This window comes from Cibotium barometz, chromosome 58, assembly GCF_041138505.1.
Source record: "Cibotium barometz isolate CiBa-2024 chromosome 58, ASM4113850v1, whole genome shotgun sequence".
Classification (NCBI taxonomy): domain Eukaryota; kingdom Viridiplantae; phylum Streptophyta; class Polypodiopsida; order Cyatheales; family Cibotiaceae; genus Cibotium; species Cibotium barometz.
Window position 1 is genome coordinate 11,193,423 of NC_141103.1, and position 26,205 is coordinate 11,219,627.

Genomic DNA, 26,205 nt, shown 5'->3' on the forward strand with positions numbered 1-26,205 from the left:
AATGGACAAAAAATCATTCAAGTAGGTGGGTTGTTGCAAGATCACAGGGTGTCTAATTTTTTTTTTCAGTTTATATGCTGAACTGGGACAATTCTTGGAGACACTTTGGTAGGGGCAAGGTACTTCAAATGAGATCAAGCAACTAATAGAAAATACACACGTACTCAAATTAACCCAATATAACTTAAATTAATATAAATTAATCTAATTAATCAAAACATGATGAAATGATAAAAAAAAGATATTTCCATACTTAGAGTGATCCAATTTTTCTTCCATAGATGCACCATTACAGTTACACTAGTCCCTGGTATAGGTTTTAGATCATTTACATAAAAATTATAATTTCACTAATTAGATTATTAATATTGTCAAGTCTTTGACAGTCTAGAAGAATTTTGGAAAAGAGATCAATAAAAATCCAACCATTGGATTTGCAATTTTGACTAAGCACCACATTCTACTAATGTCTCACTATCTACCACTCTTTTAATCTACAAGATTAACCATTTTAAGTGCTAGTTATTTTGAGTACAAAAAGTGGCATATATTATAACACTTTAAAGACCTTGAAATATTTGGTGAAATTAGACAAATAACTTAAAAGTTTCTCAAAAAATCAAGTTAAGCTCTATACTATGTGAATATCTAAGGTCTAAAGTGGGAATCTCATATGATTTTATATGTAAAAAATATTAGCATTTTATGGAACCAATTAATTTGGGACAAGGTGTATACATTAAATTTGTACCTAAGGAAATGAGGACATTCGACTATCTAATGCTTAATCAGATTATACAACTATATTTCCAACTTTGCATGTGATATTCCAACAAAAGAACTTAAAAGGAAATTCCTTCGTTAGCTAGGAGAGATTAGCCACTACAAGTAACCAAATGCGTGTTTTTAGTATTTACATGGTTGCCTGAGTGGACAAAATTGGGCACACTAAGCAACAAAAGAACATATTCTCTTTCTCTATAAAGTCTTTATTGAAATGCAAAAAAGAAACAAATGAACATACAAAAAAGAAACAAATGAACATACAATACTCGACAAAATCTTCTTTATATATATAGTGTGTGTACTCAATGCACTCAAATATATGTAATGTGCCCAAACTTGATATGAGACAAAACAAAGCTCTAGTAAAAATACACTATAATGCCTTCCCAAAAATCAATGTGCATCATCTACATCAACACCTACCTTATGGTCCATCACACTCACCCACCTTCACACATGCATTAGTTCGCATATAGTGTGCCATATCCCACTTCTTGTATGCTCACGTGCCTTAATTCTATCTACACTACACCACGTGGGCAACCATATATCTTATATGCAAGTTGCCACATTTGCGGATATCAACTGCTCCACATGGCTATCCCCCCTTCTTCTCATCCCTTTTTCTCCTTTATTATTTTCTCTATCTTATTTTGGAGTTACAGGGTTAAGAGAGAGGTAGTTAGAGTTCGAACGAGTTACAAAGAGTCTTAATTCTGTAGAATGCACAAATAATGTATATTTAAAGACAATTCATATTTGATAATTCAAATCATAAGAAGGTGATCGAGCATAGAAAAGATACCAGAGCACTCTCCATATCTTGGAAAGTCATTGTCCACAATAAAATTTCCTTCACCTCTATGTTGGATTGTGTAAGAAGTCGAGACACATCATGCACTTGGATGCCATGCTATAGTGTCTCAAGCTCATCGATTAAAGGTTGAACGTACACATCCATATTCTTAACCTTGTTCTTGATAGGTATGAGAAGAGCTAGCATTAATTGACCCTTCTTTATTGACTTCCAAGGAAGGAGATTATAGTTCACTACTACCACTAGCCATGTGGTCCATGATGTTTATTTGAACCCAAATAGATTGAATCCATGCATACCCAATCCAAGTCATAAGTGACATGGCTCGTCCTTGAATTGCGACTGCTCCTCTTCTATGTTTATTTGAACCCAAATAGATTGAATCCATCCATACACAATCTAAGTCATAAGTGACATGGCTCGTCCTTGAATTCTGACTACTCCTCTTCTATGTGTTTCCATGCGATGAATTTGCAGAGGCAGGGATAGTCACTTTCTCTAACTTCCTTTCTCTCCCTCTTTCCCTCTAAGTTTATCTAACCCTCACTCTCTCTAACTCTCTATCACTCTCTAATTAATTCTCTCTCTCTCTCTCTCTCTCTCTCTCATGCTCTGTTTGACTCTTTCTCTCTAACTCTCTCTAAGTGAGCTCCAAGTCTCTCTTACTCTCTCTCTAATTCTCTCTCTAGATATTTCTCTCTCTATCTCTGTCTTATGCTCTCAGTGTCTCTTTCTATCTCTCTCTAATCCTCTCTCTGTTACTCTTTCTAATGCTCACTTTATAACTCTCTAACCCTCTAACTCTCTGGAAATAAGATAGAGGTAAGAGAAGAAACGAAGGGCATAGATACCACTTCGCGGTTCACGTGGGGAATTTGAGCCCCCGCGTGGCAATCCCCAAGCTCTCTAGCTCTCTTTAACTTCCTTTCTCTCTCCCTAACTTATCTCTCTAACTATGCTCTCTCTCTCTCTCTCTCTTTGTCTGTCTCTCTTTCTCTGAGTCTCTCTGTGACTCTCTCTCTCTCTCTAACAATCTTTCTCTACATTTACCTCTATTGAACTCTCTATCTCACTCTCTCTCCCTCTCTAACTATATAGCTACCTCTTTCTAACTCTCTCTCTCTAACAATCTTTCTCTACATTTACCTCTGTTGAACTCTCTATCCCACTCTCTCTCCCTCTCTAACTATATAGCTACCTCTTTCTCACTCTCTCTCTCTCTCTAAGTATATAGCTACCTCTTTCTAACTCTCTCTCTCTCTCTTTAGCTCTCTCTTTCTCTCTCTCTCTCTCTCTCTCTCTCTCTCTCTCTCTCCAACTCACCCTCACACTTATCCTCTATTTCTCTCCCTCGCTCCCTCGCTCGCTCGCTCCCCCCCTGTCTCTCTCTCTCTCTCTCTCTCTCTCTCTCTCTCTCTCTCTCTCCCTCTCTTTTTCTCTCTCTGCCTTTAAATCTCTTTCTATCTGACCCATTGTTTCTCTCTCTGACTCGTTGTTCTAACTCTAATTGTCTCTATCTAACCCCCTAACTCCCAAATAAGATAGAGAAAATAGTAAAGAAGAGAAAAAGGAACGAGAACAAGGGGGGGATAGCCACATGGGGCAGTTGAGGGTCGCCACCTCAATGTGGCAACTTGTAAATAAGATATAGAAGATATATGGTTGCTCATGTGGTGTAGCTTAGGTAGGATGAAGGCACATGAGCATAGCATAAGTAGGATACGGGGCAGGCTATGCGAGCTCCTGCGTAAGTGTTAAGGTGGGTGAGTGTGATGGACTATGAGGTGGGTTTGATTTGGTTGATGTACATTGATTACGTGAGGCATTACAACATATATTTACTTAACAAAATTTATAGAAACCAATTGTAATTTTATGGAGTCGTGTTTTACAATAAAGATATAATTCTTAAATAAAGTTACAAAATGTATTTTTTACTTATAAATCTAGCATTTAAAAGAAAAAATAAATAAATTAAGAAGTTATGTTTATTTCAATCAATTGGAAAAAAATATTATTTTCAAACAATGTGCCATGCATCTCGTCTTTACATGTGTGCCAACATCCATAAAGCACCAACTTCTTGGTCATTTCATGTCCTTGTGTGCAAGCGTGAATATGTCACAACTTAACTTTGGTGTCTCTCATTTAATCTCTAAGCTGGCCTTGCACTTATTCTTCGCAGATCATCAACAATTGGGATTCCACTCGTGAGTGACACTCAACATGCCTTGCACTCATTCTTTTGGTGCTCACACTGATGCTGCTCTGGACTTGCACTCAATTAGTGGCGCTCCCATTGAGTTTCTTGCATTCGCCCGTCAGTGATGCTTCTTCTCATCATTCGAAGGTTTTGACTCTCCAAAGTTTTGGACACTGACTCCTTAACTGACTGGGATGGTGAGATCATATGACTATTCAATGTTTAAAGAGATATACAAGATACATAGCCTACAGGTTAGGATGTGCAACATGCATAGCTATTGTTGTTGTTGAGTGATATAGGTGTGCATCCGCTACTTCTTGTGCTCATGGTAGGGATTTTAAGAGATGATCTACTGGTGGTGATTCGAAGAGAAAATATGCATATATTGATGGTGATTTGCGTAGAACTGCTCTCTCTGTCTTTCCGGTACATGGAAGCTGTAGGCTGGTTGGAGAGGCCATGATCAAATATTGTATGTTGTTATGCGTGCAGTGCAACTACGCACCATCGTTCGCCGATGAGGGCTTAAGCGGGTCGACATTGACGGCCAGTTGCGCGTCCGAGAGAGCAGCAACTCTATGGCATCATCCATCGACCTGAACCAGCATGTGAGCAACAACAATGGCAAACTGCAGTGCCCCGGTGCTCACTTCGCACAGCGACTTGCTCAAACATAGGCCTGAGCGACGGACACACCCTCACAGCCAACTGTAAGAACGACGGCGGTGCCCTTATCCAGACCAGCCTGGACCTCGATAACTGCATCAGCAATAACAACGGCTACCTCGTTTCGTGTGTCTAGCATATCAGCACACCGCGGCCACCTATATATAGGATATAACACGGCACAGCCAGTGTTACTCGCAGCTCTCCTCCTCTATGTTGTCTCTACCATGTACACAAAGCTGCAAATTTTAAATAAGAGCCTGGTTTATTTTGAATCAGTACCGAGTTTAGTGAAAATAAAAGAAAATCTGATAATCACACTAATCAATCACTAATTAAAAAAATCTAATAATCACACAAATCAATCACTAATAAACGTTGTTTAAACTCGGTAGCTGTATGCTCATCACAAAACTGATCCAAAGGTCCATCCACAAAGCTTTTTCCAGATTACCGAAGCGGATGTGTTGGCATGGATATATCGTTTTCAAAATGTAGCCAGTTATCACACAAATTGATAAGAAGCTACAAAGTCCTTGGAAATCTACACTCTTAGAAACGTGCAAGCATAAAAGTTAAATTGATCTCAATCGAAGTGGTTGTTGATAGAATGTTTCACTATTACATGCAATCCTATTTTCAACGTCTTTCTCGGTGGAAATGAACATATAAAAAACCCTAAAAGTGTCCAAATTCATGTCGAGAAAAGTGTCGGTATCGATTCCTCAAAACAGCCCCCGAAATGAGCGTTGAAATCATCATCAGATTCACCGGTGCAGTAAGCGTTGAAATTAAAATTGATTAATGACAATTGTTTCCAAACTTTTCTCGATGAGAATAACAACGGCTACTACCTCGTTTTATGTGTCTAGCATATCGGCCCACCGCGGCCACCTATATATAGGGTATAACACGGCACAACCAGTGTTGCTTGTAGCTCTCCACTATGTTACCTCTACCATGTACACAATGCTGCAAATTTTAAATAAGAGCGTGGTTTATAAGAGATTTTTTTAAAAATTAGTACTAGGTTTATACCCATTTGCTAATGTGCAATCCATAATTATCATCGATTCTAGAGTGAACGAGGTCCTTAAGGGCTTACTAGCACTTCGAGCTAGAGTCATTTTTGTGCACAATACATAATTGTTTTGGTAGAAGTCCTGTCTTCCTATCATTGCTTCTTGGGTTCCTCCTCACTTCTTCCTGAATAGTGTTACCTTCCCAAAAGGAATATGCCGGGTTCTCCTCTGTATAAAGATGCCTCGATGCACTAGGAGTTTATTGAAAATAAAAGAAAATTTGATAATCATACTAATCAATCACTAATAAACCTTGTTTCAACTCGGCAGCTGTATGCTCATCACAAAACTTATCTAAAGGTCCATCGACAAAGCCTTTTCCAAATTACCAACAAAGAGGATATCTTGGCATGGATATATTGTTTTCAAAATGTGGCCAGTTATCACACAAATTGAGAAGAAGTCACAAAGCCCTTCGAAATCCAGACTCTTAAAAGGTAAAGTAGCTACCTAGTTTCTTCATCAGCAAAGTGAAAGAATAAAGTCAAATTGGAGATAAGGTGTTGATACACATAATAAGAGTATATTGGTGTTGTGGACTCATAAAATTGGTCCCCGTATATAGGCACATGTACATGAGCTGTGACCCCTTCATTTCCCCCTACATCATCTTCACCTCCCCCTACATGAATGGTTGGCTAAATAAGATAGAGCCTCCCTGATTCTCTCACTTAGAAACTCGTGGTTATGTGATGTCCTTTTAGTGTGTGTGTGTGCGTGAGAGAGAGAGAGAGAGAGAGAGAGAGAGAGAGAGAGAGAGAGGTCTCACAAATCTTAGTTTAAAATGGGAAGTGTATTGTTTATCCTCCACTTGAGAACTATGAACAAAAACTCTACGAAAGTGTTATATATATATACATATATATCAGGAGAAAATTTTCACATTATGACTAACCAGCATAACTTAAAATAGACTTATGTCATAAGTCCACTTCGATGATCTACAATAAAGTCTAATGACTTATTATCCATTGGCATTTACCTAGTGTATCAGAACCAATTCTAGATTACAAAAGAAGAGAGTTTCTTGTGATAGATGGCATGGGCAACTTACAAATAACAAGGTAAATGTTAACGAGAGTAGAATGAGAGCTCTTTGTTGTGATGACGTATTTTGACATTTTTTTTCGATGTTGGAATAAGCGTCTATAAAAGGGTCTTTATTGACATCGAAAACAATGTCGCTACAAATGTTGGAAATAACGTCGCTATACACATTGAAATAAAAGTCAAAAATTTAATTTAACTTTTTTTACCTTATTTGTATCATTACCAATATATATGTTTCTTTTTCACTTTTAGTATAATAGAATACTTATAAAATTCAATGAAACTAATAAATACATTACCATCAAATCATAACATGTGAGAATATTTGCATGTTTACAAAATCAAAGTTCATCATTATCAACCCTCTCATCTTCAAAAAGATCATTAGCTCCAAAAATATCTATTTCAAGAAAAATCCCTCCATCTTGAAATTGTGTGGGAATAGACGATGCATCTATGCCGGCCTCTCAATCTTCTAGCTCTCGCTCTGGTTCCTCATTTTCTGGCTCTTCATCAAGATCACTATCTACTGTGTCTGCAACATTTCTTGTGTCTGATTGTTCGATCTCTACACCTTCATCTAGCCCTTGCTCTTACTGTACTTTGACATGTAGTGGAACTTGATCTTGCTGGTCCACACCAAACTCTGCTTCATCTCCATCTATTTCGATGTTTTCATATATTTGTTTATTATGTGGTGCCACTTGGATTACAAAACACCATCACAGATCTCTTGGGTCCTCCTTAAAGATTATTTGCTCACAATGCCTTGGTAGTACAAATGTGTCTTTTTGGTATGTCCATATCTTTGTGGAGTCCACTTGAACTAATCTGGATTTGTCTCTTCGTACGGTTGCATGTGCTCCTATTGTGACTACCTTGAACCACTTAACTTCAAAGATAAACATATGAAACTTTCTAAAGCCAACCTTGATGATATCTTGGATGGTTCCAAAGTAATCGAGCATGCTCATATCTGTATTTGAATCACTTGCAGTAGTCCTCCTTTCCTGCATGAAATTTGCTTTAACACCACAATCGAATGTTGTATCTTCTTATCGATCAGCTCCACTTGAAAATGGTGTCCATGTGACCACAGTGCTGTATATTTTTGATACTAAAAGAAAACATTAGATTCTGGAGAAGTCGTAAACAATATTAGGAAAAAATGTGAACATATGGAGGCTTAGAATGAATGAAGAGGCTTAGGTTATGTCCTGTTATCATGGGCCCGGGTGGAGAGGCTATGCATGAGGGTGTGAGGAGGGAGCTTCCAGCATGCGTATGGGACAAGTGAGACCCATGTAAACACATGGGCGTGGCTAGGCCCCACAAGGTGGTGTCGAGAAAAAGAGGATGGGAGAGTGGAGATTGATAATGAGGGAGAAACAATGATATTATATAGCATAAATATATGGTGTAGCATGGCTTTTAAATCTATTAGGTGTGAATTCTAATAAATACAATATGGTGGTGTAAATAATATATATAGTAGTATCATAGCATAGCTAGGATAGGGCATAGTAGGTTGGGTGCAAAAGGAGACTTTTAGGAAAAAGATTTCTTAGGCATAAATATATATGAGGAAATAGACTTAGGATTTATTTACTTGTGCAAGTATATATATATATAGATGAGAGAAAAAATATGGTAAAAATTCATCTTTTTTGAATACAATAAACTTGTACTCTGAGTTTTTTTTTTGCAGGTTTTTGCCTTGTTTATCACTTCTACCTCTGCTACCCTATCCTCCTCAAGCTCAAGCAAGGTATGTCTACTGTTTTCATTTATCTCCTATGCAAACAGGCTTTTCATGAAAGCTATCTTTTAAGTATTTCCTTTCTCTTTTCTCTCTTTTGAGTTTTTATTTTCTTCCTTTTCCCTAATTAAGAGCTCTCCATTAAAGATTCATATAGTAAGAGATCTTGATTTTCTTTAAAACTTTTTTTTCTTGACTTGGTTTATTTTTGTAGGTTTTCAACACGTACAAGCCTCACAAGAGATCTCTTTCTCTTGTATATTTCTTGTATATTTCTTCTTTTATGCTTTTACATATTTATAGGGTTTATAAATTTTAGGGCTTTCAAGATTAGGGTCTTTTACTAATATTTTTTTTCTTATTTTGGTTTGATTTTGTAGGTTTTCAACACATACAAGCCTCAAAAAAGGTAAGAGATCTTTTTCTTATATGTTTCTTCTCTTATGCTTTTACATGTTATAGTGTTTGTAAGTTTAGGGTTTTAAGATTAGGGTTTGTTTATTTTTCCATGCTCCATGCTTTATGCCTGCCGGTAGCTACCTACGCATGCCAGCAGCAACCTACGCATGCCGGTAGCATCCAACGCATGCCAGTAGCTTCCTACGCATGCCGGTAGCCACCAACACATGTCGATAGCAACCAATGCATTCCGGTAGCCACCAATACATGCCGGTAGCTTCCTATACATGCCGGTAGCAACCAATGCATGCTGATATCATCCAACACATGTCGATAGCTTCCTATGCATGCCCGTGGCTTCCTATGCATAAGAGTTTAAAGTATTTATGTTTTTTCTTGGATAGATGGCAAATAACTTGAGGCATGATGTCACACGTGAAGGAGGAGTCGATATCCCAATAATATTTGTAAGTATATATTAGCCTCAACTTGTATCTTATCTTTTAATTAAAGAAGGTTATCTTAAATAATAACTTTCTAAAATATTCATTTGTTTATATGTCTATAGCTTGAAGTAATGGACTGTCCCCTACGCAAGAGGAATATGATTTCACATTACAACGGGGTTTGTAAGCTCTATTTGATAGGATGCAAGATGAAGGATATATTGTTACTTATGGAGAAGCTTGGCAAGCATGTCAAGTAAGTACATTCCTAAACCCTAAATCTCTTTGTTTCTACAAAATTGATTCTCACTTGTGTTAGTTTTATTGTGTTTTAGAATCATGTAGCTATAAACGATGGTGCAAATGTCCATGGTGGTAGTAATGGAAATGTGAGAAGCGAAGGGGCTAGAGCTGCAAGGAACAATACCAATCTCACAGCCTGAGATCTAGATAGCCCCTAGATCCATAGGTATTTATTACGCTTTATCTTGTATATGAGTTTTTTGGAAAAATACACTTACAAAAATTCCGCTAAGTATTGTAATTGAATTTTGACAATCCTAAAACCATGGTTTGCAAATGTCTTTTCTTTTTGGTATTTTTTAAGTTTTACATTACACTTGTCCATGATGTGAAGTTATGTTAGTTTTATTGTGTCTATATTAGAAAAAAAAGAGCTGGCACATGTTGGGGTAAAGGCATTATGCCCACCCTTATAGTGTGTACAAGCCCATAAGTTATAGTACATAGTACACTTAGTACTTTTAATGTACTAAGTGCACTATGTGTACTAGTGCAATATACATGTGTGATAGGGGAGTCACACACTCATGCTTTTCATGAGTTGACTTATCCCCACAACTCTCTCTCTCTCCCTTGCTTCTCTGTGTATGTCTCCCATGAATGAACTCTAACCCTAATTCTGGCCTCTCCCCATCAACTGGTATCAGAGCAAGGTCTTCCCTCCCTCTTCCCTCTTCCTGCCTCTGTGTGAGCTGCTGGTCGTTTTTTCTTCTGTGTGAGCCTATCGCCTCTCTATTTTTTTTTAGAAATTCCATTCGTAAAAGAAGAAAACGATAACAAGATTGCATGCGCAAGAGTCAAGGTACGTGGTGGTGGCCCTTAACGGCGGCGCTTTAGAGGCTGGTGGCGCATTGGAGGAGCGCCTTGCGTCGCTGTCAAGCAGGAAGCGGGGCAGGTTGAGCAGAGAGTTCACACGGGCTGCCCAGCACGTGGGCTGCCCCAACAAGACGGGCTGCCCAGCACGTGGGCTGCCCCCAGGCCACGTGTTAGCACACTCCTTTGATCACCTGCTCGTTCAAGGCGCAGTTATCAGCAGCCCGTCCTTTGCCTTTGGAAGAGACTCCTCGTGGTGCAAGTGGGCAGCAGCAGTCTGTTGTAGTTGCTGAAACGGAGCCCTGTGGAGCATACAACCAGCAACCAGCAAGGAGTCAGCAAGAAGAGCCCCCCCCCTTTCACCTGCAAGTATCAGAAATCAACACACAAGTCAGGATCAATCAAAATCGACTCCTGCAAACCTCAAATTCAGCCCGAAAATCAGAAAATCAGAGGTATTTTGCTTCAATTTTGGGAATTTCTCATCAATTCAATTAATTGAGCAGGTACAGGTGCATAATTGCTCAATTTTTGAGCAAAATTGGCAAAATTGGGTGACATTGGTCACATCCCACGTCAATTGGCAGGAAATCGGTGACATTGGTCACATTTGCAGTCAATTGGCAGTAAATTGGGCATTGAAATTTGGGGCTTTTAATGTATTTGTGCAATTAAGCATTCATACATGCTGTATGATGTGAGAAATCGCACATTCGGGCAAAATTGCAGCAAATTGCAGTGCAAATCAAGGGGCTTTTGTGCCGATTGGATTGATTTGCATGTAGGCAATCGCATTTGATGCTGTGGATAATGTGTTGATGTCTTACAAACACTCAATGTGCCTGTAAAACAAGGGGCTTTTGTGTACTGGATGTATATGTGACCAGGGGGAAGTGTTATGAAGACTCTGGATGCCTTCATGTGCGTCAATGTACCATGTATGATCAGAAATTGATCCTAAATCAAGGGGCTTTTCAAGTTTGTATGCTTGTTGAGCTTGGCAAAGCAGCAGGCGAGACTTTTATGCCTTGAATCCTCAAAAAATCAGCTTGCAGTCAAGGGGCTTTTGCCCAATTTCTGTTCGGGACTGTTTTATGCAGTGTTCGGGACTGTAAAAATCTGATTTTCACTCATTTGGACAGCCAGGAGAGCATTTATTGCTATTGTACCTGCTGGTACAGATTTGGCACAGCTTTGTGCATGTTTTGGCATGACTGTACACTGTTTTGAGTGACCAAAAGATTCAATTTCAGCTGCTGAAATTGCCGGTACAGGTTTGGTACATCATTTGTAAGCACTTGGTATTGTTGTACAGTACTTCGGAAGGGCAAAAGAGCACATTTAAGGTGCTGTCCAAAATCTGCAGCAACCAGATTTTGGTGTTTTCATCACAAAAAGTGGGAGAAAAGTTGCATTCTTGCTTCCGCAGTGGGAGATAAAGCTTGGGAGAACATTTGTGAGCACTTTGTGTGCTTTGGGTGCAGTGTTTGCACATCTTTTGGTGCAGTGTTTGCACATTTGCAGGGAGTCAGGCATTACAGGTTGCAACCACAGGTGAGAGCTCTTCATTGCTTCACATCAAGAAGCTTGAAGGCTCGCATAATTATGATATTTGGCAAACCCAGTGCTACAATGTGTTGCTCCAGAAAAAGCAGCACAAGCCTATCAAAGAAAGGGGTGTGATGCCCGCTTCTCTCACAGCTGAAGAGTGGGAAGATATAGATGAGCTGGCAAGATCTACTATCATGTTGTCTGTGTCAGACTCATTACTTTTCAGCATTCGTGAAGAGAAGACAGCTTGGGGAATGTGGCAGAGATTGCAGGACTTGTATGCCCAACAAAGTGCCTCAAGCAAAGTGTATTGGTTGAAGAAACTCATAGGTCTTCAGATGAAGGAAGGGGCTTCTATGACAGCCCATCTAAATGAGTTTAATGGTATTGTCAGCCAGGTCATTAATCAAAAGTTGGCAATGGACGATGAGTTCAAAGCCACTTTTTTGTTATGCACTTTGCCAGAGAGTTGGGACACATTCAGGACAGCCACTAGCAATTCGAATGCTATGCTGTCATATGCAGATGTTGAGGGTGCTCTTCTTCAAGAAGAGATGAACAAGAAAAACAACTCTGTTGGAAAGTCAAATGCAATGAATGCACGTGGGAGATCCCAGCAAAGGGGGAAAAGCCAAGAAAGGGGAAGGAGCAAGTCTCGCTCCAAAAAGGATTTGGAATGCCATTATTGTGGCAAGAAGGGACACATTAAAAAGCAATGCTACAAATGGAAAAATGATCAAAAAGAAAAGGGAAAAGGCAAAGACAAAGACAAGGATGAAGCCAAAGATGTAAAGCCAAAGGGCAAAAGTGGAGTCAAGATTGAAGAAATCAATGTGTCACATGCAGGTGGCAGTGAGGATGAGGTCCTCTTTACGTCTTCACTTGATGCCCATTCACTTCTTACAGGTGGTCATGGTATGCACTCATGGATCATTGATTCAGGTGCCTCCTTTCATGTCACAGGTTGCAGAGACTTGTTTGTCAGGTACACTGCTGGCAATGAAGGAGTGGTTTATTTGGGTGATAACCATGCATGCAAAATTCTTGGCAGAGGTGATGTGAGGCTTGTATTTTCAGATGGCTCACAGCTTATGCTCCATGATGTCAGGCATGTGCCTGAGATCAAGAAGAATCTTCTTTCTACTGGACAGCTTGATGATGCTGATTATGTTACCACATTTGGTAGTGGAAAGTGGAAAATTAGTAAGGGCTCACTGGTTGTTGCCAGAGGCTCTAAAGTGGACACTCTTTACTTTATGCATGCAGGTGTTTGTCACCATGCTAATGTAAATGCAACCGAGCTGCCGGAAATCTCTATGTGGCATAGCCGGTTGGGACACATGAGTGTCAAAGGAATGGAGCAATTGTCTCGTTTGGGTTACTTGCCTTCTCTAAAGTTTTCAAGTTTTCAGTTTTGTGAGCATTGTATATATGGTAGGCAACTACAGTGCCCCCACAAGAAAGCTCTTGGACAGAAAGATGCTCAGTTAGAGCTTGTGCATACAGATGTATGTGAGATGCCTCAGCTTTCTTTGGGAGGGGCAAAATACTTTGTGTCTTTTATTGATGATGCCACACGCAAGGTGTGGGTTTATCCTCTTCGTTTGAAGAGTGATACATTCTCAGTGTTTGAGAAGTTTGTTGCTCTTGTTGAAAATCAAACTGGCAAAACACTGAAGGCTTTGCGTTCCGACAATGGTGGAGAGTATATGTCCAAACAGTTTCAGGACTTTTGTGATGCTAAATGCATCAAGAGGGAGCTCTCTACTCCTTATGATCCTCCAAAAAATGGGACAGCAGAGAGGATGAACAGGACCATACAGGAGAAGGTCCGTTCTATGTTGTCACATGCTGCATTACCTCATGGTTTTTGGGCTGAAGCTGTTATGACAGCCGTTCACCTTATAAACAGGTCACCTAACACGAGGCTTGGTGGGAAAGTGCCAGAGGAAGTATGGACAGGGAAGCCTCCGTCATACAAGCACTTGAGAGTATTTGGTTGCGTTGCGTACGTGCACATACGCAGGGAAATGCGCACCAAACTTGATCCTAAGTCTCACAAATGCATATTCCTAGGATATGGTGACAGAGGTGAAATGGGGTATAGACTTTGGGATCCCATGAATAGAAAGATCATACGCAGCAATGATGTCATTTTTGATGAAACATGCATGTATAAGGAGCCTGCAAGGCAACAGGAGCCTAGCAGAGTCATCTTTGATGATGATGGACATCATGGACAACAACAAAGGGCTGTAAATCAGCCATTACAGCAGGAAAACCAGCCCTTAAATGGTGCTGAAATGGTCCAAATGGACAGCCAGATATGGCAGAAGATATCCCTATGGATATACCACAGTTAGAGGATATACCGGGCATGATTTTTCAGCCTTATGGCATGGAACAGGAGCCACCAATGGGTGATATGCAGGCTGGACAGCAACCTGCAAATGATGGTCATTGGGTACGGAGGTCCACTAGACCCTCCAGAGCCCCTGACAGGTTTGTTCCAGGGGTTGACTACTTGATGCTCACTGACTGTGGGGAGCCCTCATGTTATAAAGAGGCTTTACAGAGGGCAGACAAAGCTCTATGGGAGCGTGCCATGAAGTCAGAGATGGATTCTCTGCATAAAAATGAAACATGGAAGTTGGTGCCTTTGCCTGCAGGCAAGAAGGTTTTGCCATGCAAGTGGGTTTACAGGCTCAAAGTTGCACCAGATGCAAAGCCAAGATACAAAGCCAGGTTAGTGGCTAAGGGCTTCAAGCAGGAATATGGTGTGGACTTTGATGAGATCTTCTCTCCAGTGGTCAAAATGACCACACTTAGAGCTGTGTTGGCTTTGGTTGCACATGATGATCTGGACTTGATTCAGATGGATGTGAAGACTGCTTTTCTTCATGGTGATCTCCATGAGGAGATATATATGCAGCAGCCAGAGGGTTATGCAGTGAGTGGAAAGGAGAAGCTTGTATGCAAGCTAAAAAAGAGTCTTTATGGGCTCAAACAGGCACCAAGAGAATGGTATCATAAATTTGATACATTCATGAAATCACAGAAATTCAGGAGAAGTGACATAGATCACTGCTTTTACACCAAGAAAGCTTTGGATGGCAGTCTATTGATTCTCATTTTGTATGTTGATGATATGTTGATTGCTGGGAAATCTCGTAAAGAGATGGATGCCTTGAAGCAGAGGCTGCATCAAACCTTTGATATGAAGGATTTGGGTGATGCAAATCACATCTTGGGTATGCGGATACTTCGGGACAGAAATCAGCATGTGTTGTATTTGTCTCAGAAGGAATACATTGGCAAAGTCTTGCAGAGGTTCAATATGGACGGGGGGAAGAAAGCTAGTACTCCTTTGCCTCCATATGTGAAACTCAGTGCTATGGACAGCCCACAGTCGGATAGTGATAGGGCTGATATGGCCAAGATTCCGTATGCTTCAGCTTGTGGCAGTCTCATGTATGCCATGGTTGCTACTAGGCCAGACATTGCATTTGCAGTGGGAGTGGTTTCTAGATACATGGCCAACCCTGGCAAGAAGCATTGGGAAGCAGTGAAAGGTGTCATGAGATACCTGAAGGGCACACAGGATTTGTGCATTTGCTTTGGCAAACAGGATGCATTAGTGCATGGTTACACGGATTCGGATTATGCCGGTCATCCAGATAACCGGAAGTCTACTACCGGTTATGTATTTACATTCACAGGAGGTGCTGTGTCATGGATATCCAGGATGCAGAAGTGCACTGCCTTATCTACTACAGAGGCCGAGTATATTGCAGCCACAGAGGCTTGCAAGGAGGCATTATGGCTATCTCGGTTAGTGGTTGATTTGGGCTATACAGGGGATATTCCATTGTTGCATTGTGACAGTCAGAGTGCCATCCAGTTGGCAAAGAACCCTGTCTTTCATGCAAAGACGAAGCATGTGGATGTGAAGTATCACTTCATCAGAGAGGTGATAGAGAACAAGCAAATTCAGCTTGTTAAGATTCATACGGATGACAACCCGGCTGATCTGTTGACGAAGAGTTTGCCTCCGGAGCGGTTTGCTCATTGCAGACACTTGATGGGCATTGGATGAGGCCATTTTCAGCCTTGATATGGCCTTGTATATTATCATGTACATGCTGATTTTTTCTTTTCCTTTACTTAAGGGCACTTTGCCTTTAAGTGGGAGGTTGTTGGGGTAAAGGCATTATGCCCACCCTTATAGTGTGTACAAGCCCATAAGTTATAGTACATAGTACACTTAGTACTTTTAATGTACTAAGTGCACTATGTGTACTAGTGCAATATACATGTGTGATAGGGGAGGCACACACTCATGCTTTTCATGAGTTGACTTATCCCCACAACTCTCTCTCTCTCCCTTGCTTCTCTGTGTATGTCTCCCATGAATGAACTCTAACCCTAATTCTGGCCTCTCCCCATCAGCACAAATTGAGGAGTCTTGTGTGTTGAAATGTAGAGAGAAAGAGACGAGACAAGAGACACATCATGTACGCTCCCAAAGACTGATTCATATTGAGGACAAGATACATATATATAGGTGAGACCAAGTTAGGTAGAGTGAGCCATATATAGAGCTCCAACACCCCCACTCAAACAAGGGTCTCTAGCTATGGATGAAAAAAACCCTTGGGGAGTACAAGGGAAAAACCCAAGCCCCTATACAAATGTGAAAATATGAACCAGAAGTAATGATGTGAAAGTGCATTGTGCATCTATGTACAAATATACAAAAGGACCAAGAGGTCATAGTGAGCAATTGTGGAATGTGCAAAGTGCATGGTGTCTAGAAGATTACAACGATATATGTACAAAGCTACCATAAGAGTAAAGAGCCTAATCTAGAAAGAGTGAACCCGAGGCAACTCCAAGCTCTGAGTGCAAGAGAATGAAGCGTGACTCATTGAGACCTTTGGTAAGAATATCTGCAATCATCTGGTCACTTGGACAATGTTCAATCATGATAGTGCCTTTGCGTACTTCGTATCGAACATAATGGTAATGCACAGCAATATGTTTTGACTTGTTATGTTGGACATAGTCTTTTGCAAGACTAATAGCACTCTGATTATCACACCGCAAGGGTGTACTAGAAAGAGGAGAATGGCCGATATCTGTCAACACTTGTCGAAGCCAAATGAGTTCACGAGCTGCAAGTGATGCCGCAACATATTCAGATTCAGTTGTAGAAACTGCAACACAACGTTGTTTCTTGCTGGTCCAAGAAATAAGACAACCATTAATGAAGAAACAATTGCCACTAGTAGATCGCATAGATAAATGTGAGCTGGCCCAATCTGCATCTGTGTAACCCAAAAGAGAAAGAGATGGAATGGAGTCGGATGTGAATTGTCATTGATAAACCAAACCATAATCTATAGTGCCTTTCAAGTATTTCAACACGCGCTTTGCTGAAGACCAATGCTTAAGAGAAGGACATGCAAGGTGTTGCCCGAGATAGTTAGCAATAAACAAAATGTCAGGACGAGTGTTCAAACCAACAACTTGAAGACATCCAACCAAATTAGCATATGGTTGATTTGTAACAAGCTGGCCACCACCATCAGAAGTGTTTTTCATGGAACTCGCAAGACAAGGAGTAGTTGCTGAATGTGCAGATTCCAAACCAAACTTCTTAATAGTATCTTCAATAAACTTTGACTGTCGAAGTAATAAAATACCTTTACTGCAATCCCTTTGAATCTGAATGCCAAGACACGAGTGAAGCTCTCCAAGATCCACCATATCAAATGCCGAAGATAACAACTGCTTACTTTGGTGTAGAAATCCCAAATCATTGGAAACAAGGATTGTATCATCCACATAAAGGGCAAGGATTACAAAACTACCATTTTGGTGTTTGGTAAATAAGTTGGGATCAGAAGAGCAAGAGAGAAAACCATGGGAGGTAAGAAAAAGATCAAACTTGATGTACCAGGCCCGTGAAGCTTGTTTAAGACCATATAAAGCCCTATGAAGACGAGCAACAAGATCTTCCTTCCCTGCAATAACAAATCCTTCTGGCTGCTCCATGTAAATTTCTTCATTCAAATCTCCATTCAAGAAAGCTGTGCGCACGTCCATCTGATGAATTTCTAAGTCAAATTGAACAGCAAATGCCAATAAAACCCGAATACTAGTAATGCGAACAACTGGTGAAAAGGTTTCGTGATAATCAACGCCAGCAACTTGAGAATAACCTTTGGCAACTAAACGTGCCTTGAATTTGTCAAAGGATCCATCTGCTTTAAATTTTGTCTTATATACCCACTTACACTTAATGGCAGTACGGCCAGGAGGTAGCTCAGTGAGTATCCATGTACCTTTAGAGATAAGAGAATCATACTCTGCTTCCATAGCCTCTTGCCATTGATCCTTTTGTGGAGAACATATAGCATCACTGTACGTGGCTGGATCTTCAGAAGTAGAGAAAACATTAGCCTCAAAATCTTCATCATAAACATGACAAGAACCATGCTCAAAATCAATAGGCAGATCAATAAAAATGTCAACATCATCAATGACAGCATTCGGAATCAATGGTTGTGAAGAGGAAAGTTGCTCTTTAGATGGTTGTGAAGAGGAAATTTGCTCTATAGAAGAAGATTCATCATCACACAAGAATGGAAAAGCTTGAAGCAAAGATTTAGTATCATCAGAAGGAAAACCATTTACGAGAACAGTCATAGCCATATCTATCTGTGAGAAGACGTATAAGATAAAATCACAAAATCTGCACACCATAGACAAGGACGACTGCAAGAGATAGGAGACGTCAATAAGAAAAGAGTCCTCAAAATAGCGAGACGTGGGACGCAAGATTCATTAGTAGACGCTGGATGAAAAAGCTAGATTGGTCGCTTTGCTAAAAATAGCAAAATCTGAGACGTGGGACGCAAGATTCATTGGTAGACGCTTGACGAAAAAGCTAGATTTGGCGGTTTGCTAAAAACGCTTGACGAAGAAGCTAGATTTGGGCGGGTTGCTAAAAACGCTTGACGAAGACGAAACCTGTGTGCTCACAAAGACACTTGATGAAGACGAAACCTGTGTGCTCACACAAAGAACCTGTTTTGCTGTTTTACAGATGCAGTTTGCCTGAACTGTCATAACTTTTGACTCACAACTCCGTTTGACAAACTTTTTTGATAGGATTCACCAGCACAATACAATCTACGCACCTGCACTAGTTTTGGTTTTAAGGACACGATTAAGAAACAACTCTAATTACAACAAGTTAAGCTATAAAATCATGTAGACAACACATAATCAAAGAACAATCTTGTAAGACATGAAATTATAATCATGAATTTAACAAGAAGACATAGATGCTTCCCTCATAGATGCTCTGATACCATGTTGAAATGTAGAGAGAAAGAGACGAGACAAGAGACACATCATGTACGCTTCCAAAGACTGATTCATATTGAGGACAAGATACATATATATAGGTGAGACCAAGTTAGGTAGAGTGAGCCATATATAGAGCTCCAACACTGTGCAGACTCCCCATTCTGTCCCAACTTTTTTTTATTATGCACAACTTTCCCTGTTGAGTAGCACAATATCGTTGCTTAGCAACGCTATTTCGTATGCTGTGAGAGTAGTGATGCTGTCATCAGCGAACATAGCAGTGTGTTTAGCAGTGATATAGGCTTGACATCTCCGTACCCTTCTAGTTATAAAAGCACTACTATTTTCGCTGCTAAACTCTCATTATTTTTTAGTGCATCACACCAAACAAAAAAATTTGGATCCTTTTATCCACTTGTCTACAGCCATTATCACATCAACGCAAATTTTGATGCGTTTTTTGACTTATATATAGAAGGCTATTTTGACGATCATTTTGAGGATGCCAGTACCATTAAAACTGACTATCGAAGGCTAAGTATCCTACTATGAGTTTTTAAAACCATTAAAGCAAATTGAAGCTGAATCTATAGCTCAAATTTCAATTAAATTACACCAATTGCTTTTGAGGGAAAACCTGTCTATGTATGAGAATATGAAATTATTTTTTTAAAAAACCCCCACTCGAGCATGATATTTTTAGAAGACTAATGGATCATGGTCCTCCAACATTTCACGGGGTATTTAGAGTGCTCAAAGGATAGAAGCAAATTGGACTCCAAGTTCTACACTACTAAGCTTTCCCACAAGGCTAATAATAGTGCTCAAAGGATGGAAGAGAAAGTGGATGTGTGGTTTTTAAAGTAGTAAATTTTTCGATTTCAATGCTAACGCCTAAACCATTTTTAGAAACTTCTACTCTTGTGGACATTAATGGTGTTCTGAATGCACATTTAGGTCAATGTAAAGTCTCTTAGAAAAATATTTACAAGGCCGACACCATTTCTTTATTGTAATATCTATGGACATGTTCGAAAGTATTGCACAAAATTGAAGGCAACAACTTTGTAGTTTTAGAATGTTCAATTTAATATTGAAGATGCTGTAAATCTTGCCATGGTTCTGTGATAAATAGCATATATCTCTTGTGTAGGTCCATTATGGGTTAGAATCCATAGAAGATAGTGATGAAAATGCCATCATTCCCGCCAACCAATAGTAAGGGATGCAGTCAACAACCCTATACCACTTGTTGTGCTGACCTTGTCCAAGCTTAGAGATGAAGGGATTCAGATGATGTTGGAATTTAGATGCTCTCTGTGCTATCCTCACCATAGAACTATAAAAAGTCTCAAGGTTTCATTTTTAATCCAAAAGATTCACTTTTAAGTGTTATCTTAGAGTTATCTTACCAATATTTCCCTTGGCCCCAAACAATTTTTGTAGCTCCCTTGCATCTAAGAATGAATCAAGATCATAAATATGATGAATACAATACTAAAGCAAGTGATATAATATAGAGTTCTTTATCATCTCTAGTTGTGGATTTCTCCTCCTTACCATTAACCATTAACTATGCTCCATAACTCTTGTCTCATTAAAGTGATATGAATTGGATGCCATAATGAGAATGAGAGGAGGTCTTATCTCATCAGTTTGTTGTGCATTGTCTAATCCCTAGTACAATGATGCTTTACATGGCTTCATCATGCAAGTGCATATTTGTGCTAGAATCAAGGGGCAAATCAATTTTGATTACATAGTAATTTAGAATCAAGGGGAAAATCAAGTTTGATTTTGGAGTCAACAATAGAGTACTAGAAACACTTGAATGAGATTTTAATTAGAGGTGTGAGATACCAAGAAACATCTCACTGACTAAAATATCTCTGTAATTCATAATCTCAATAGACAGTCTCTACGATTCATATAGAGATTGGAGTGTTGCTACGGCTACAATACTTGATGGTTTCATAATCTCAATAGACACTCTCTACGACCCATATAGAGATTGGTGTGTCGCTAGCACTACAATACTTGATGCTTTCTCATCAAAGTCAATGTAGAGATTCCTTATAACATTAGTATATAGTCAATTTTGACAATAGACAAGCAATAGAGTAGATTTAACATGTTGCGTAGATTTGGGCTACCACTTTAGTGTTTGATTTCCTAGAACAAGTAGTTATTGTTGATGATATAAGATCATAGAGTTTTCACTTCTTTGCTTGGAAGGCTCTTCACTCCCTCTTGTAAGGAGTACAAAAGCTACAAATGCTTGTTTAATGAGCTGATTAAGCACAAGGGCTACAAAGAGGGAAAAAATAGATTTTAGTAGGGAGCTTGATTTCTAGTTATTATGTAATTTAGGAGCTTAATTTTGATGAATGGGTTCAAGTAAGATGGCGATGAGGCTCTGATACCCATAATAAGAGTATATTGGTGTTGTGGACTCATAAAATTGGTCCCCTTATAAAGGAACATGCACATGAGCCACTGTGACCCCTTCATTTCCCCCTACATCTTCACCTCCTCCCTACATGAATGGTTGTCTAGATAAGATAGAATATCCATGATTCTCTCACTTAGAAACTTGTGGTTATGTGATGTCCTTTTAGTGTGTGTGTGCATGAGAGAGAGAGAGAGAGAGAGGTCACAAAGCTTAGTTTAAAGTGGGAAGTGTATTGTTCATCCTCCACTTGAGAACTCTGAACGAAGACTCTACAAAAGTGTTATATATATATAAGGAGAAAAAATTCACATTATGACTTACCAGCATAACTTAAAATAGACTCTTGTCTTACTTTGATTAATTCCACTCTGATGCTCTACAATAAAGTCTAATGACTTATTATCCTTTGGCATTTACCATCAATGCTTAGCTGGTGTATCGGTACCAATGCCAGATTACAAAAGTAGAGAGTTTCTTGTGAAAAGATGGCATGGGCGCCTTACAAATAACAAGGTAAATGTTAACGAGAGTAGAATGAGAGTTTTTTTGGTAAGTTCTAGGCATGTTTGCTAGAAGGAAGATTTTTCCAACAAGCTATTGAGTATAATATTAAATTTATTGCTACGGTCCCTTGAAAGATTACTACTGATCCCAAGTCTCTGTGCAAAATTACATACAAGATATATCTTGAATGATATAAGTGTCACCATAGAATGCTTGCATTAATATATCAATAGTAGAGAGTCTAGAATGAAGGTTATTATGTCTATTGAATTAGCCACCAGACCACTTTGTAGTGTGCATACACCACTAGGTATCTTAGAACTTTTCTCCCAATATCATTAAGTAAGATTTCATCTCATGCACGAATTCCATGGAGATTAATAGATGACTTGTCTTCCTTGTGTTTTGTAGCTCGTGACTTTGTTGAATCTCTTAGAGATAATAGTTTCCCTTACCCCATGTGTCCAAACAAAAGTAAATGCATTATATATGGAAGAAAACCAGAAAAATAAATGCAACATGTCATTTACCAAATACACGACTTGAGGCCTACGTACACTCTGTGTACAATATAAACTTTCGGGACCATTAACCACTTTTCATCTTTTCAACTTTGGGGGCCACGTATTGTGCCACTTGGATAAAGCATTCAGGGTTATTCAAAACCGGTGTTGAGTCGCTGGTTCTCATGTTTTACACGTTTTTTTTTGGTTCAATTTGAAAGCTAGCACTTGTTCTTTCAATGGAGCTTTTATTTTATTTCTCCCTTTCTGTGTACCCTTACCCTGAGGCTTCGCTATTCTTGTGAATAATATATTCATAACCTTGTTCAATTTGAAAGCTAGCACTTGTTCTTTCAATGGAGCTTTTATTTTATTTCTCCCTTTCTGTGTACCTTCACCCTGAGGCTTCGCTATTCTTGTGAATAATATATTCATCACCTTCGTTTCGCCGCGCGAGGGCGCGTACATTGTCAAACGGAGACATGGCCGACAAACTAAATCTAGACGGAAATATTGACCGTCTCCTAAATCTTAGACTTGGTACTCACCTAAAAGCGTTATTCTTGGGTTATAAGAGGTACCGGAGACGCTTGCCACTCTATTCTCCTTCTCCGAAAGAGCAAGCTGATTAGCAATTATTATTATGGCTGCTTTATTCTCATCGCCTGCTCACATCTTACTTCTGTGCTTTCTCCTAGCTGTGGCTGGGGGTTTACGCGTCACTGCATCAGTAAGAAGACAGCTTTTCTTTCTCCTTGTTATTCTCGTTTCCAGCATAATTACAAGTTCAAATCATTTTTTATTTTAAAAAAAATGAAAACTTGTCGTCTCGTTCTAATCCTCATGAGCGCGTCGTACCCTAAATCTTATTAGCGTAGAACTGCTCTCTCTGTCTTTCCCGTATATGGAAGCTGTAGGCTGGTTGGAGAGGCCATGATCAAATATTGTATGTTGTTATGCGTGCAGTGCAACTACGCAGCATCGTGCGCCGACGAGGGCTTAAGCGGGTCGACATTGACGGCCAGCTGCGCGTCCGAGAGCGGCAACTCGGTGACATCATCCATCGACCTGAACCAGCATGTGAGCAACAACAATGGCAACCTGCAGTGCCCCGGTGCTGACTTCGCAGCGACTTGCTCAAACATAGGCCTGAGCGGCGGACACACCCTCACCGCCAACTGTAAGAACGACGGCGGTGCCCTTATCCAGACCAGCCTGGACCTCGATAACTGCATCAGCAATAACAACGGCTACCTCGTTTCGTGTGTCTAGCGTATCGGCACACCGCGGCCACCTATATATAGGATAGAACACGGCACAACCAGTGTTACTCGCAGCTCTCCTCCTCTATGTTGTCTCTACCGTGTACACAAAGCTGCAAATTTTAAATAACAGCCTGGTTTATTTTGAATCAGTACCGAGTTTAGTGAAAATAAAAGAAAATCTGATAAGCACACTAATCAATCACTAATAAACGTTGTTTAAACTCGGCAGCTGTATCCTCATCACAAAACTGATCCAAAGGTCCGTCCAGAAAGCTTTTTCCAGATTACCGAAGAGGATGTGTTGGCATGGATATATCGTTTTCAAAATGCACCCAGTTATCACACAAATTGATAAGAAGACACAAAGTCCTTGGAAATCCACACTCTTAGAAAAGTGCAAGCATAAAAGTCAAATTGGTCTCAATCGAAGTGATTGTTGATAGAATGTTTCACTATTACATGCAATCCTATTTTCAAAATCTTTCGGTGGAAATGAACATATAAAAAACGTTGAAAGCGTTGAAATTAAAATTGATTAACGACACTTGTTTCGAAACTTTCTCGATGAGAATAACAATGGCTACCTCGTTTCGTGTGTCTAGCATATCAGCCCATCGCGGCCACATATATATAGGATATAACACGGCACAACCAGTGTTCCTTGCAGCTCTCCTCTATGAATGTTACCTCTACCATGTAGTACAGAAAGCAGCAAATTTTAAATATATAGGATATAACACGGCACAACTAGTGTTACTCGCAGCTCTCCTCCTCTATGTTGTCTCTACTGTGTACACAAAGCTGCATATTTTAAATAAGAGCATGGTTTATTTTGAATCAGTACCGAGTTTAGTGAAAATAAAAGAAAATATGATAATCACACTAATAACTAATAAATGTTGTTTAAACTCGGCAGCAGCTGTATGCTCATCACAAAACATCCAAAGGTTCGTCCACAAAGCTTTTTCAAGATTACCGAAGAGGATGTGTTGGCATGGATATATCGTTTTCAAAATATAGCTAGTTATCACACAAATTGATAAGAAGCCACAAAGTCCCTGGAAATCGACATTCTTAGAAAAGTGCAATTATAAAAGTCAAATTGGTCTCAATCGAAGTGGTTGTTGTTAGAATGTTTCACTATTACATGCAATCCTATTTTCAAAGTCTTTCTTAGTGGAAATGAACATATAAAAAAACCCTGAAATTCATGTCGAGAAAAGTATCGGTATCGATTCCTCGAAACGACTCCTGAAATAAGCGTCGAAATCATCGTTAGATTCACCCGTGTAGTAAGCATTGAAATTAAAATTGATTAACGACAATTGTTTCGAAACTTATCTCGATGAGTATAACAACGGCTACTTGGTTTCATGTGTCTAGTGTATCGGCCCACCGCAGCCACCTATATATAGGATATAACACGGCACGAGTGTTGCTTGCAGCTCTCCTCTATGTTACCTCTACCATGTACACAACGCTGCAAATTTTAAATAAGAGCATGGTTTATAAGAGAATTTTTTTAATTAGTACTGGGTTTATACCCATTTGCTAATGTGCAATCCGTAATTATCATTGATTCTAGTAAACGAGGTCCTAAAGGGGTTACTAGCACTTCGAGCTAGAGTCATTTTTGTGTACAATACAGAATTTTTGGTAGAAGTCCTGTCTTCCTATCATTGCTTCTTGGGTTCCTCCTCACTTCTTCGTGAGAGTAGTGTAACCTTCCCAAAAGGAATATGCCAAGTTCTCCTCCGTATAAAGATGCCTCCATGCACTAGGAGTTTATTGAAAATAAAAGAAAATTTGATAATCATACTAATCAATTGCTAATAAACCTTGTTTCAACTTCGCAGCTGTATGCTCATCACAAAACCGATCTAAAGGTCCATCGACAAAGCCTTTTCCGAATTACCAACAAAGAGGATATCTTGGCATGGATATATCGTTTTCAAAATGTGGCCAGTTATCACACAAATTGAGAAGAAGGCACAAAGCCCTTCCAAATCCAGACTCTTAGAAGGTAAAGTAGCTACCTAGTTTCTCCATTAGCAAAGTGAAAGAATAAAGTCAAATTGGAGATAAGGCGTTGATACCCATAATAAGAGTATATTGGTGTTGTGGACTCATAAAATTGGTCCTCGTATATAGGCACATGTACATGAGCTCTGACCCCTTCATTTCCCCCTACATCTTCTTCACCTCCTCCCTACATGAATGGTTGGC

The 26,205-nt window shown here is 39.6% G+C and overlaps 1 protein-coding gene across 1 annotated transcript; it reads left to right on the forward strand.

Annotated features, from left to right (window-relative positions):
* The first annotated feature begins 23,297 nt into the window (after nucleotides 1–23,297).
* LOC147605894 (cyanovirin-N homolog) lies at nucleotides 23,298–24,128 on the forward strand. Its single transcript, XM_086792601.1, has 2 exons — nucleotides 23,298–23,444; nucleotides 23,681–24,128. The coding sequence occupies exons 1-2, from the start codon at nucleotides 23,358–23,360 to the stop codon at nucleotides 23,984–23,986; spliced, it is 393 nt and encodes a 130-aa protein (XP_086648727.1). The 5' UTR covers nucleotides 23,298–23,357; the 3' UTR covers nucleotides 23,987–24,128.
* Nucleotides 24,129–26,205: the final 2,077 nt, after the last annotated feature.

What these genes read in the sequence shown, in the direction of transcription:
- LOC147605894 (XM_086792601.1), top strand. Translation starts at nt 23,358, where the DNA reads ATGGCTGCTTTATTCTCATCGCCTGCTCACATCTTACTTCTGTGCTTT. An exon ending in GTTTACGCGTCACTGCATCA is followed by an intron (nt 23,445 to 23,680) that starts GTAAGAAGACAG and finishes TTATGCGTGCAG; the next exon opens with TGCAACTACGCAGCATCGTG.